General features: G+C 38.6%; 1 protein-coding gene across 5 annotated transcripts in view; it reads right to left on the reverse strand.

Moving 5' to 3' along the window:
- The window catches only part of ADGRA1 (adhesion G protein-coupled receptor A1), a 486,698-nt gene that overhangs the window by 250,269 nt on the left and 221,964 nt on the right, over positions 1 to 14,465 (reverse strand). For all 5 annotated transcript variants that reach the window (XM_075935215.2, XM_075935212.2, XM_075935213.2 and 2 more), the window contains one exon: positions 2,260 to 2,473. In XM_075935215.2, the coding sequence (XP_075791330.1) occupies positions 2,260 to 2,473 (214 nt within the window). The remainder of the gene's footprint in view (positions 1 to 2,259; positions 2,474 to 14,465) is intronic.

Raw genomic sequence — 14,465 nt, forward strand, 5'->3', positions numbered from 1 at the left:
TTAGTTGGTATAATATTCTTGTTCGTTATTCATTACACCTCTTGACATTGCTGTTACAAGTTAACAGATGAAAGAATAGGTCATTTGCACACCTATTTATTAAAAACCAAATGGAGTCAAAGTACCAAGAAGAAGAACCAGAAGGAAAAAAAATCACTAACGCAAGAAAACCCCAAATGGTTTGGAAGCAATTTATTATATATAAAATCACCCTTCCATAATCTTAGTTTGACAGTCCAAGCAGCATTTTGGGTAAATTACACTAATAGAGAGTAGCTGGAGTGGAAATAAATTAATGATGTTCCAAAGGAAATTAGTATGGTTACTTTTGCTGTGTTTTTTTGATAAAGAAAGGTGGTGGTAAGGAATATGAACAGCCTTGAAGGACTGATTCTTCCTGACCACATACGGAAACTGGCTAGGCATCTGCTGAAAGGATGTTTGCAATAGTATAGCTGCTTTCAAAGCTTGTTTTTGCCATCAAGATAGAAACCAAAAATAAATAGATGAATAAAAACAAGGGAGGGGAGGTGCTTTAAAAAAACAAACAAACAAAAACAACCTAAAGAGACGCTTAAGCCAATGTGGTATGTTCATTATTATGCTACCTTTTGATTAGCTGCTATTTTGAAAATATGTTTTATGCAATCAACCTTTTACTTCAATTATATGCTACTTTATTCTTTCAACACTTTATCACATCTCTGAGGATGTATCTAACATTGTAGAGATCTATAAAGTCAGGTACTAACCAGATGCAAAAGACAAGATTATCTAACAACAGTAACTGTAGGACACCCATTATGATAGTATATAATCTGCTGGACCAGTGTTCTCTCTAAACTGTGCAGGTGATTAATCAGCCCCACCCACTTAAAGACTCTGAGCTGTACTGCCCTGCAGTTTAGAGGGAACATTGCTGGACCCTAAGTAAACTAATCCAATCTCTTCTATTTATAGTTCTTTGAAGCTGAATCCTATTTTGCCGTTTTCTCAGCAAAAAGCGGTTTGGTTGAGTTAAAGTTCTCCTAAGCTATTGAATTATTAAAACTGTATCTTGGAGTTGTCTCTAGTCCCCACCTGGAGAGCAGGCCAGACACACCAACATTCTTTCAGGGATTCTTCAAGTTCTCATCTGAATATGGTAGCACATAGACTAGATCAGTGTTTCTCAACCTTTTTTTTTTTTTTATAAAGTAGCCCTTTTTTTTAAAACAAAGTTATAAGTATCCCCAGTACTTAGTTTTCAAACACACAAACTTTTTTTTCCTACTATTGCAACTCATTTGTTAAAATAACTTAATTGTAGCCAGGCCGGTGATGAAATTTTGGGGTGTAAAAAGCATACAAATAATAAAACGCTGTAAAACTTAAAACAAAAATTCAGTTTTCTCCAAATTTCAGTTGTGTTGATGTACCTCCCAGACTTTTCTTAAGGACCCCCAAGGGGAACTTGCACCACTGGTTGAGAAACACTGGACTAGATATATTGGAGTTAGAATATGCATCCAGGTATGTTGTGTCAAGGTTCCTCCATCTCACCAGACTCAGAACTTCCACCTCTGGTGAAGATGGGCTTGAGGTAAACAAGCCTCACTTTGGGCACTGTTTGCCTTCCCCTTTCTCTGCTCCTTTGGCCTTGTTTTCAGGGTAAGTCCTAGAGTTGACCTAAGGGGTTATTCTTCACCAAACAACAAAGGGAAGTCTCAAACACAAGAAAAAAAGGAGGATACCTTTCCCTGCCTCACTCTGAGGCAAGGTGTTGTCCTGTTGCTTGCTCCAAAGTGTCAGTCCTTCCCCTATGAGGTACTCACGTTTGGCTATTCCCCTATTGGAAGGGGCACAATCGCTCAGCCTGAGGAAACTTATTTCCCTGCTACCACTAGCCTGACAGTAGCTTCTTTCTCTCTCCTCCTAGGAAGGCTTTACAAAAAAAAAAAAAAATCTTAGGCAGACCTTTAATTGGATTCAGCTGCCCCTAAATGACCTGATGTAACCAATTCTTGGCTTATAGCAAAAAGAGTCTTTATACATGTCGCCCTCTCAGGACCCTCTTGCAACTGTTTGGCCTGACAGTGTCACAATAGATATGAAGATTCCATGTCACCATCTATTAAGGTTCAATAACACGCATATGGAGCAATTCCATTTCACGAAATCAAACTAATCTTTGTGTGTATTCCTGTTAGGCTTGTTACTTGTTTTCCATTTTTTCACACTGCCTCCAGTAGTGTACATCGCAAAATGAGTATACATTACCGTGTAATTAAACAGCAGTCATGTATTATGCTGTCCTCCACAAATATGCCTCTCTCTTCATCAGTTTCAATAAGATGACCATCATGGTACCAGTGTACTTGGGTAGTGTTGTCAACATATGTTGCAGTGCACTGAAATGGCAAACGGTCTCCATGAAAAACCACCTGCCTTTGTGATGGGATCAGTTCAAAAAGAGGCAGTTCCAAGGGTCCAGCTGTGAAAAAAGACAACAACATTTTCCTCTGTTATTTAGGAATGGGAAACAGTCCCTAGTGTGCTTTTTAAAAAGTGCTTGAATTTCATTAATAGCTATTATTTCTACAAGTGTCAGCAGGCATCATAGAAGAAATCAAGTGTTCTATAATTTAACACTTTCAGAGAAGATAAAAGTTTTCACACACAGGACAAAATATGCAATAAAAGATCTCTTCTGCATCTACTACCACTCTGCTTGCATAACACAATAAAAATATAATACCAGTTATACCCAATGGCTGTGTCTAGACTGGCAAGTTTTTCCGGAAAATCAGCAGCTTTTCCGGAAAAACTTGCCAGCTGTCTACACTGGCCTCTTGAATTTCCGGAAAAGTACTGACGATCTCATGTAAAATCATCAGTGCTTTTCCGGAAATACTATGCTGCTCCCATTCGGGCAAAAGTCTTCTTCCGAAAGACTTTTGCGCAAAAGGGCCAGTGTAGACAGAATAGTACTGTTTTCCGCAAAAAAGCCCCGATCGCGAAAATGGCGATCGGGGCTTTTTTGTGGAAAAGCGTGTCTAGATTGGCCACGGACGCTTTTCCGCAAAAAGTGCTTTTGCAGAAAAGCATCCTGCCAATCTAGATGCGCTTTTCCGAAAATGCTTTTAACAGAAAAGTTTTCCATTAAAAGCATTTTCGGAAAATCATGCTAGTGTAGACGTAGCCCATGTGTAATACTGCACCTGTCATGCAGAGAATATTTTTTTTTCTGTATTCTCTCGCATAAGAGTATGTCATAGCACTACTTTTTCATTGATTGGGATTTTGTGAGGAAAATTCATTTACTGCTTCCCAGTAAAAGGAGTGCAGATGCAATGGCATGATGGCTGCCCAAGGTTACTTATGGGCTCTGAAATGCGCACCATCACAAAACATGCCAATGTAGATGGAACTGTTGGGGGTAAGTTGGAGAAGGAGCTATTGAATCCACTTACATGGATGTGGTTTTCCTCACAATGTTGTGGATGTTGAGGGGCTGAATTTTGTGGCCGTTCTGCTTCTAAAACCCATAACTAAGGAAAACAGCTTCCAAGGAACTGAATTTTGGCTTCATAATAAATTTGCCACACTAATTAGTTTCTAGCATGAAAGCAGAATAATCAGGAGGTTTTTTGTTGCTGAAAATATATTTTCATTACAACTAGCTAAGTACAAACACATATATGTGTAGCTATATTTAAGTACATATCTATAGACTTAAAAGTATTTTCTATCAAGAAGGTCCTTCTGTAGTCGACCTTCTGAATTATTTGTCAGTTGAATGACAGTCTATGTCTGCTGGGGATAACTTTAAAAGACATGCCCCCAAGACTACCCACTTCCAATGGACACTCTCCTTTAGGTTAATCATAAATTGTAGTAAAAGATAAATTTGTTTTCTTCACAGTTCACCTATGTGATCAGCTTACAACCACAATGGCTAAATCCACAGATTGTTACAGACACCCACATTCAGTATAAAAAGTTAGTGCAGTTGTACAATGGTTATTATTGCTGATTATTAAAGCGAAGCAGGATAAATTAGAAAGTTTGTCTTTAAATATGCAAAACCACACTAAAATAATTAATAAAACTTTAACAAAAATTAATGACATGCAATAGTTGCCACAATCACCGAGAAGGAGGAAAACCAAAAAGAATTAAGTTAAGGAATTAATTATTAGCTGGCATTTCAACAACTGATAACTCTGGTTTTTGGATTCAGTTATATTTTCTGAAAATGTTGCCACATATATGAGTTAAAATGATGCATTCAAAGTAATTTGGTAACCTGAAATCCTCCTCTTCCTTCTCTTTAAATGCTTGAAAAACAGTTTATTATATGGAGACTACCCAGACTGAAACAACATTTCTCTTTTGCCCGGTAAATTATGTCCTTCAGCACAATTATTTCATTTACCAGGAATACTGAAGAGAGTATGTTCGAATTATTGGTGGAAAAAACAATAAAAGAGTTCTAGTGAACCTTATTGTGGCAACCAGGGTCAGATATCCAAAGAGGATAACAGAAGGTTTTAACCCTCAAAATGATCAGTTAAATCAACTGATTATATACTAGGTTATTGTACAATAAAAATATACAAGTAAGGTCCTTTTTGAAACCCTGTAAAGCTCTGAACTTGATGGTCAAGACTGGCTATGAATTTATGTATTTTTGTATATAGAAAATTGTGTTCACAGTAAAAACTCATGGAATTTTTGGTACAACTTCAACTACACCTCACAGCAGGGTGGTAAGCAGTTAAGCAGAAAGGGGCACCTGACAAGCCAGACATGTACATGCAACTAGCGTCAAGTGACTATCTGTTATCCAGTCCAGGAAAGGACAATGGTGGACCACTAGACTCAATGGAAAGACATTTAGATAAAATATTCTTATCAAGTTTGAGTTGTCTGAAGAACATCAAGTCAGGAGGGAATTCCCCTATTCTGATTATCCAAGAGTCACAGTGGACTTGGGGTACGTAGTGGGGGGGGGGGGGAGGAAAAAAGACTTTTAAAAGTAAGTTTAGCACTGACGGTTTTTTTATCCAGAACTTGGGGGACAGTCTTGAAAAATGAGGATGTCCATAAACAGTCACCATAAAACTCCTACAATCAGGGAGTATGCTGTGAAATTGTGAAATTGACAAGGTCCCTCCCCAAAGGCTCTTGTGTAAATTACATGGCCATGGAATAAGAGGGAAGGTCCTTTCTTGGATTGAGAACTGGTTAAAAGATAGGAAACAAAGGGTAGGAATAAATGGTAAATTTTCAGAATGGAGAGGGGTAACTAGTGGTGTCCCCCAAGGGTCAGTCCTGGGACCAATCCTTTTCAACTTATTCATAAATGATCTGGAGAAAGGGGTAAGCAGTGAGGTGGTAAAGTTTGCAGATGATACCAAACTGTTTAGGATAGTCAAGACAGAAGCAGACTGTGAGAGACTCCAAGAAGATCTCACCAAACTGAGTGATTGGGCAACAAAATGGCAAATGAAATTTAATGTGGATAAGTGAAAATTAATGCACATCGGGAAAAATAACCCCAACTATATGTACAGTATGATGGGGGCTAATTTGGCTATGACAAATCAGGAAAGAGATCTTGGAGTTATTGTGGACAGTTCTCTGAAAACTTCCACACAGTGTGCAGCGGCGGTCAAAAAGGCAAATAGGATGCTAGGAATTATTAAGAAAGGGATAGAAAATAAGACACACAATAAAACTATGGTACTCCCACATCTTGAATACTGTGTACCGATGTGGTCTCCTCACCTCAAAAAAGATATTTTGGCCTTGGAAAGGGTTCAGAAAAGGGCAACTAAAATGATTAGGGATTTGGAACGGGGTCCCATGAGAGGAGAGGTTAAAGCGACTGGGACTTTTCAGTTTAGAAAAGAGGAGACTCGGGGGGATATGATAGAGGTATATAAAATCATGAGTTGTTGGAGAGGGTGGATAAAGAAAAGTTATTTATTAGTTCCCTAAATAGAAGAACTAGAGGACACTAAATGAAATTAATGCGTAGCAGGTTTAAAACGAATAAAAGAAAGTTCTTCTTCACACAGCATGTAATCAACTTTGGAACTTCTTGTCAGAGGAGGCTGTGAAGGCTAGGACTATAATAGAGTTTAAAGAGAAGCTAGATAATTTCATGGAGGTTAGGTCCATAAAAGGCTAATGCCCAGGGGATAAAATAGTGTCCTTGGCCTCTGTTTGTCAGAGGCTGGAGAGGGATGACAGGAGACAAATCACTTGATCCTTGTTTTCGGTCCACCCTCTCTGGGACACCTGGTGCTGGCCACTGTCGGCAGACAGGATACTGGGCTAGATGGACCTTTGGTCTGACTCAGTACGGTCGTTCTTATGTTCTTATGTTGTTTTAAGGCAACTCTTATTGGAAAAGACATTTTTACCTAAGAAAATGTAAAGACTGAGGTTGTGTCTTTATTGTCTGTGTAACTTTTATGTTTGCTTTCCCTTATGATTTCACCTTTCAATCTGTGATTTTTCAATTATATAAACTTTTGGTTTGTTTTTATCCCAAGTATATCTAGGGTGTGCAAACTGTGTGGAGTGTATATGCCGAAGGGAGTTGATAGTGGGGCTCAGATTTTCACACCTTTTGGGGAGATGAACCAGAGCAAAACGGTCCAACTTCTTGGTAATGAAGAACTTGTGGAAGACATATTTTGGGAGAATAGGAACTGGAGGATCTGTTGGAGTCACCCAGTAAGGAGTAACTGGGCTGCTGAGGACTAGGGTGAGAACTTATGCATCTGGGATGGCTACTACTACTGTCAGAGATTTGGACTATTACAAATAATACAGGCTCTCAGGGTTTCAGGGCAAGAAGTGACACAGTTCCTTGCTGATCTGAATAGTCCCCAAAACAGTCAGTCAGTAAATCTTATTTACTGTGATGGAAATAAATCACATTGCACAGATGAATCACCAACCTGTATTCAGTACTTTTAACATTTGTCTTGTATCTTTTACAGTATTAAGCAGGACATATGGAAATCTAGAAGACTGAAAACAGGCAGCAGCTCTGCCTCCCAATCATCTTTCGTTGATAGCTTACCTTTGCTTACCTTCTCCATTGAGCAAGACTTCCACACCACCCATGGTCTTTTTTTCCCCTTTGGTCTAACACATTTTAAGAATCCCTTCATGTTGTCTCTAACATTTCTTGCTAGCTGCAATTCATTGTTTCCTGATTTTGTCCTTACATATGTGCACTATTTCCATGCAGGCATCCCTTTGGTTTTTAGATCCTTTTGCAGCCACACTAACCTCCTGTGGCTCTTTTTATCTTTTCTCTGCATTGGAATAGCTTGATGTTGAGCCTCTACTATTACAACTTTTAAAAACTGCCAGCACCCTTTTTTTCCTTTCCTTCCTACTGTAATTGGTCATTCCTACAATTTCCCTGAGTTGATTGAAATCTGCCTTTCTGAATTTAAGTGTCCTTATTTTGCTGTTCTTGGGTTCTCCTTTATATTATGATTACTTCCTCACATGTTCCTGACCTTCTTCACATTTCCAACTAATTAATCCCTATTGGACAAAAACAGATCCAAAATGATGCTCTAGTTGTTTTTTAAACTATCTTCTCCTGGGGCAGATTCACTACTGCAGTACCTCCTGCTGGGTATTCTGGGAATTAACTCTCTAACAATGCACCTGGGTTCTAACCCAGGGACTCTAGGCAGCAGCCTTGCACTTCAACCCCCTCCATCTGTTTTTCTGCGTCACTTCTTGTAGCCCTAGCTATTTCCCAACCATTTGGTCAGGGGCCTTAGCCTGGCAATACTTAGGCTCAAGCTCCCTTTTGCTCCCCTGATGACTGCACTGTCTGTGGTGCTGCTTCTAAGTCAGCCAGTTCTTCTTCCTGGCTCTCCAAGGAGACACCCTCTCTTCTTCTGGTGAGCAGACCTTTATATATGCCCTTTACTGGCCCTGATTGGCTGCTCCAGCAACCAATCCTTCACTGGCCCTCCCAATAAGCACTTTCCTGATTGGCTGGGTTCTGAGCAGCCTCTCCAAGGCAGCCTTTACCCTTCTTCTGCCTGAGTGGATCAACTGCTCCATGGCATTTCTGAATCAGAAAACTGTCCCCCCTGTACATTCTAGAAATTTTCAGGCCATAGTCTTTCAACAGATATGAAGGGAGTTAAAATCCCCCATTAATATCAACTCAGGATTGTTAGCTAATCTTGTTCCTTTCTTGTTAAACAAATAATTCACTTCCTCTTCCTGATTTGATGGTCTCCAGTAAAACCCCAACATAACATAACTATTGTTCTTTTCTCTTATCCTTCCCAGATACTCTCAATAGGTCTGTAATTCATATTCCTACAAACCTCCGTGCAAGTGTTTACACTCTTGACATACAGCGCCAACACATCCTCTTTTCCAATTCCTATACTTTTGAATGACACTATATCCCTCAGTATTGATAGTCAATCATTGGAGTTTTCCCATCAAGTTTCTGTGATGCCAAGTAAGTCATAATGTACTTCATATACCTGGACTTCTTCCATGTTTACCATACTCATATTTGTATACAGGCATCAAAGATATTTCACAGACTCCCCTGATGCTTTTCTTTTTGCCTTTAAAAGGTGATTGTGATTTCTAGACCCTTCTTGAGAAATTAGCCTCTTCCCTTTGTCTTTGTTAAGCCTAGATGTTTACTGGCTGGATTTTTTGTTACAATCCCCAAGAAGACCTAGTTTAAATTTCCTTTTCTGAAGTGAAGTATAGGAAATTTACTAGACTGCAATGTTCACGAGCAAGAATTTTTCAAAATATTTAAGAACTGTATATTGTGAGCAATGAGATTATCTTATTGCTCAAATATTGCTGCAGATCAGTTCTGTTAAGCATATTGGCTTTTTGCAGACTCAAGATCCATAGCCTACTGTGTAGAATATATGAAATTAGTTAAGTGTAAATCAGTGAAAATCAAAAAAAATCTAAATACACAGGTTCAAAACCTACTCTGGCTAGTGAATCGATGGCATGCACACATGGAAATCATGTCTTCTGCCAACAGATAGCTATCAGCTTTGGAGTGAATCATGATGTTCAACCTACGCTATACAGCTTCTGACAGATAACTTAGATCATTCTATCTTCCTCATTCAATGTAATGGGATGATTTTCAATGCAGTGTACAGAAAAGGAGATGAAGAATGCCTGTTTACATGGAAAATGTACCATATTGTGGCATTAGATTTGTGGTGTGTCAATTTTATGGATATGTAGGCACTTTTTGCTAAAGTCTGATAGTCTGGGTGTCAAAAATAATTTAACTTTAACTTGTCAGTTAATCCCTTAATGCTAATAAAACAATATCATTCATAATAATTTCCATGTTGTTGATTATCATGGTGTTATTCAGAACTTGCTATGTACTATGCATAAACCTCAGACATTCTCTTCAATTACAATTCCCTCTGAACTAAATGCAAATGGCTTTATTTATTGGCAGTATCCTACAGAATTTACCACGTCAAAAGTTTACTAGTAATGCATCAGCATCATGCTGAAAAGATTAATCATTTTACTGAGCTATTCCATGAAGCCAAAAAGTCATTCATATATTTGGGAATATTTCTTGACATGAAGTACATAATTGAGGATTTGTCTATTTTTGTATATCTAGTCAATGTTAGAAGTAGAAAAATGATAAAAATGTATCTTATTCTGCACCTTTTACTTTCAGCAGACAAACCCTTTCCTCCACGACCTAATGTATGTTTTTCCATCATGCCAACAAGTCTCTCATTTTTGTTCCTATACTATTTCTGTCTTCCTTCATCCCCACAAACCAACAAACTTCCATGACCTTTATTTAATATTATCTCCTTCTCTCTCAGGTGTTCTCTTTTACCTTCCCCCCACCCTTAAGGGGAGAAACCAATGGCCACGCTGCACCTTTAAGCAGGGGAGAGGCACAAATGAATGGATTGGGAATGGGAGGAAGTGAAAAAGGAAAACTGCTGCAAAAGGATCAGCATGGTAACTAACTCATCCCTAGGAATAAGGGATATAAAAAGGGGGCAACCCTTTTCCATAACTCACCCCTTTGCAGGGAGTTATCCTTTAGCTGGTAAAATACCAGGTTTGGTGTAGGCCTGTTACTGACATTAAACTAACCGCCCCTTTGTTACAGGAATAATTCCTTCCCAGCCCCCCTCGCCATCATATTGGCCTAGGTGGAATTGGGGTTTTTTAGTTTCCCCACAGCATGTTCAGTGGACTCTGTTCATTTATGGCACAAAGGGCTACTCATTATTTAGATGTATGGTGAAGATTCACAGTGAATGCTCCATAGGTAATGTATACAGTGACCAGATAAATGGCTTGGATTTAAAAAGATGAGTTTGGTAAATGAGTGAATGGTGGGCTGATTAGTATAGCAGGGATCCAATCCCAATAAAAGCCCAACTTAACTCTCCTCTGAAGTGGCTAGAGGGGCCTAGCTGGAAAAAGGAGTGTTGTTTACTCCCCTCCCCAGTTAAATATGGACTAAACATGGGGTTACCCGCACTGTACATTTATCTACTGGGTAGTCCCAGACATACAATAATAATAAAATTCTGGCATGATTAAACCCTTGTCAAATGTCTCCTATCTTTTGGGATAGCCAGACAACTGTTTTCCCTAACACATATCTTGGCAATACAAATATTTCTCATATTTACTCAGGTAAATGGGTATTTACATATAATTACACTTCACAGTTTCTTCTACATTTTTGTCATACACATTCTTAAAATTAATAATTTTTTTTGAGTTTGGGAAGCATCTGTACCTTGAGGTCATCAGTTAAGCTCCTGGAGGTAAATTACCTTAATTTACTGAACTTCAATTTATGTTAAAGTCCATGACCTCTCAACTTCAGACTATGCACTGGTTTCCCTTTCTTTTCCCATATGCATTTCAAGCTCTCTACAGTTGCACATCAGCATATTCTATGTAAAATAATTTGTACATATTAGTTATGTACCTGTCTCTTATGCTTCTTTATTTCATGCCCTCATCACTGCTTTCCATCTTTGTCCATCTCCTACTGCCTTCTTCCTATGTCATTCTAATATAATTCAGTTTTTGTTTCTGTTGTGTATTTCCATGTTAGTCTTGCCTACCTCATCACTTCTTGCCCTGGGGTACCAGTGCAACATTTGTCTTATGTGTTCTAAAACTATATGTACTATTGCTTTAAATTTAGGACAGGAAGCAAGGCAGTAATGGAAAACAGGGCAGAAACTCTTCAGTGAAACAGAGAGAGGTAGAGTATCTCCAAGTATAATACAATTTTCATTCTTATAATATAAATCCTCATTTGGTGTTGGAAGAAAGTGACTCTACCTGTGATGCTGTGCCTCATGAACAGGAAAAGAACTCAGTGAAATCTGTAAAGCCACATCTTATCCTTCCTCTCTTACCTAAAAATTCAACTGTATCATAATGCATGCAGAAAACTACAACCTAAGAATTCCTAAGCAGATGGTGATTTATGGTCACTGCTACTTGCATGGCTAAGAACTGCACACATCCTGTTATATTTTTTGTCCTATCTGCTTATGTCATCCATCTGGGGTCTTGTCTTTTTCAATTGTAAGTTCTTTAGACCATGGACCATCGTTTTTATACATTTGCACAGAGCTTAGCACAATGAGACCAGACCCAGTAGTGGACTTTAGGTGTTTCCCCATTATAATAATTAAATAATAATAACTTTAAAGCAAATCTTTAACAGGCAGCAGAATAGATAGTGCTTAAAGTCATATAAGTTTTTGTTATACAGTACCTTTCCTATTCAAGATACGTCAAAACTCTTTGTAGAATCATGCACAAATTCTGGTAATAGAGGAAAACTATAAGTAAACACAAGTACTTCCAGCAATAATAAACTACAGGACTATGTAGCACTTTAAAGACTAACAAGATGGTTTATTAGGTGATGAGCTTTCGTGGGCCAGACCCACTTCCTCAGATCAAATAGTGGAAGAAAATTGTCACAACCATATATACCAAAGGATACAATTAAAAAAAAAATGAACACATATGAAAAGGACAAATCAAATTTCAGAACAGAAGGGGGATGGGAGGGGAAGGTAAATGTCTGTGAGCTAATGATATTAGAGGTGATAATTGGGGAAGCTATCTTTGTAATGGGTAAGATAAAAAAACTCATATATATTTTGGTCATTGGAACTTGCTTTATGTCTGTGATGGGGTTAGGCCAGAAAGTAGAAAGTGACAGAAAGCAGATATATTAGCTCCAGGTCAAACAAGTCCCTGATTCACTGTAACAAAACAAGGTCTACCCCTTGTTAATTAAAATACCTAGAGTCAATCAAGAACCTGTATTAACCAATGGAAACAGGTTAACTAAGACACCTGGAGCCAATCAAGGACCAGCTAGACTGGTTAAAAGCCTCCCTCTTCAGTCAGGTCTTTAGTTTGCCTGGAGCTGTGAGAGGCGTGCTGCTGGAGAACAAAAACAGTAGAGACACTGTCAGGTACCAGGAGGGAACCCTAGAAGTACAGAGGTAAAAGACAGTGAGAGACTTGCCCAAGAAGCAGCCTTTTAAGGCCCCAGAAGTCTCTTAGAAGGAGAGAGACTGAGTTAGGGAATCCAAAAAGCTTCAGAGGGGTAGCTGAGTTAGTCTGTAACTGGAAAAACTTAAAAACCAATTAATAGTCTTTGTAGCATCTTAAAGACTAAACAAACATGTAGATCAGGGCTACTCAACTTTGGAAGCCCTGGGGGCCACAATGATACTCACAGCACATGTTGAGGCTGCAACTTAAGAGTGGTTGCATGTACATGCAAATATATGCAAATAACTTCTTTCACAATGAAAGGCATGAATACAAACACTAAGGAAAGACTACACAACACGCAGGCCCCATTTAAGTCAGTTCTGCTCATATTAATAAAATGAAATATTTACTGTATTTCCATCTATATGACGGCACTTTTAATGAGCAATGACAGTCCAGGAATTTAACTACTAAAACACGTATCAACGGAAGACCATTATATTGATTACTTTTTTGTTTCAGCTCCCGGCTGCGTGTTGAGCCCCACGTAAACCCAAACTGCACCATGGGCTGCATGTTTGGTTAGTCTTGAAGATGCTGGTTTAGTTTGGTTAGTCTTGCATGTTTGGTTAGTCTTGAAGATTTGTTGGTTTTTAGGAAATCTAGTCTGTTTTCCTCCACGTCTGGAGAGGCCACCAGAGACTAAGAGAGGTTTCCCCCCTTTTTCCCCCCTGCTGTGCTGATAAGAGAGTAGGTAAATCAGACTACAATTACCCTGAAGTAAAAGGATTAGACTGAAAGTTATACTCAACCAGTGATGTGAACAATTAGACCCAGAGTTGCTGTTTTCTCCAGACAGGAAGAGAAAATACTCATCCTACCGCTACCCAGAAGTGCAGGACCCACTGTGGGGAAGTAGGAGCCTTGTCCTAGTACTTAGCCAGTGTAATACACAGAATTTATATGAATGTATGATATTGCTTTCTTGGGACCGGAAGAGAATTAATCGATCTGCTAATATTATCCATTTAAATTGTAGCAGTCTGTTTTGGCCTTTAAGGATAATCGTTTAGTCCCCATTTCCAGTGCAGACATGTGTGTGTGGAATGGTGTCTGTTGTACGCAGACATATTTTTTGTTAACACTGGGCTGCTTGGACTATAACATGAAGTTTTAAAAAAGTATTGTGATTTTTTAAAAACATACATCTATCTGAACAGCTGAAAATAATATAAAAGAAGCCAATTTTTACAACTCATTCATGGGATAGCACTGAGGATAAAAGGATATTGCATGGTTTTATGGTGTCAAGCAGTACATATTAGTAAAAGTCATGGCATAGAAGGAGATCCAGGACCTGACTGAATGAAATGACAGCTTAGCAAAATGTAAGCATCCATGATAAGCAAACACGGAAAAGTAATTTAAGGAAATCCACACAAATTAAACATACCATCTCTACAGTAAAAGCAATGCATTAAACTAGCATCCTTAATTCATAAAGTGCTTTCCGTTAATGTGATCACTGTTTTCTGAAGACACATTGTACTGCTGAATTTAAGTGTTCATTAGTGCAATGACAATGTCACAAGGCAACTAGTAGAGCATGAAATATAACATCAATACCAAGATAAATAACTTGTATGGCTTATGGATTTACAGTAATGGTTGGAATGGGAACACTTTGAATTTGTCTATCTTTTCAAAAGTCTTAAAGATGCTTTTTTCCCCATCAGTACCTTGGTATCCAGACTTGGGAATCAGATCAAAATGAGAAATGAAATAAGCACCAAATATTCTGAACACCTTTTCTAAGTTATAGATCCCTGTCAGGAGGTACGCCCCCGTCAAGGGGCTCGGCCCCCTCCGACCGGGCCTGGACAGCCCCCAAAGTCTCAATGCAA

Source organism: Pelodiscus sinensis, chromosome 8 (genome assembly GCF_052426305.1).
Source record: "Pelodiscus sinensis isolate ZL-2025 chromosome 8, ASM5242630v1, whole genome shotgun sequence".
NCBI lineage: Eukaryota > Metazoa > Chordata > Testudines > Trionychidae > Pelodiscus > Pelodiscus sinensis.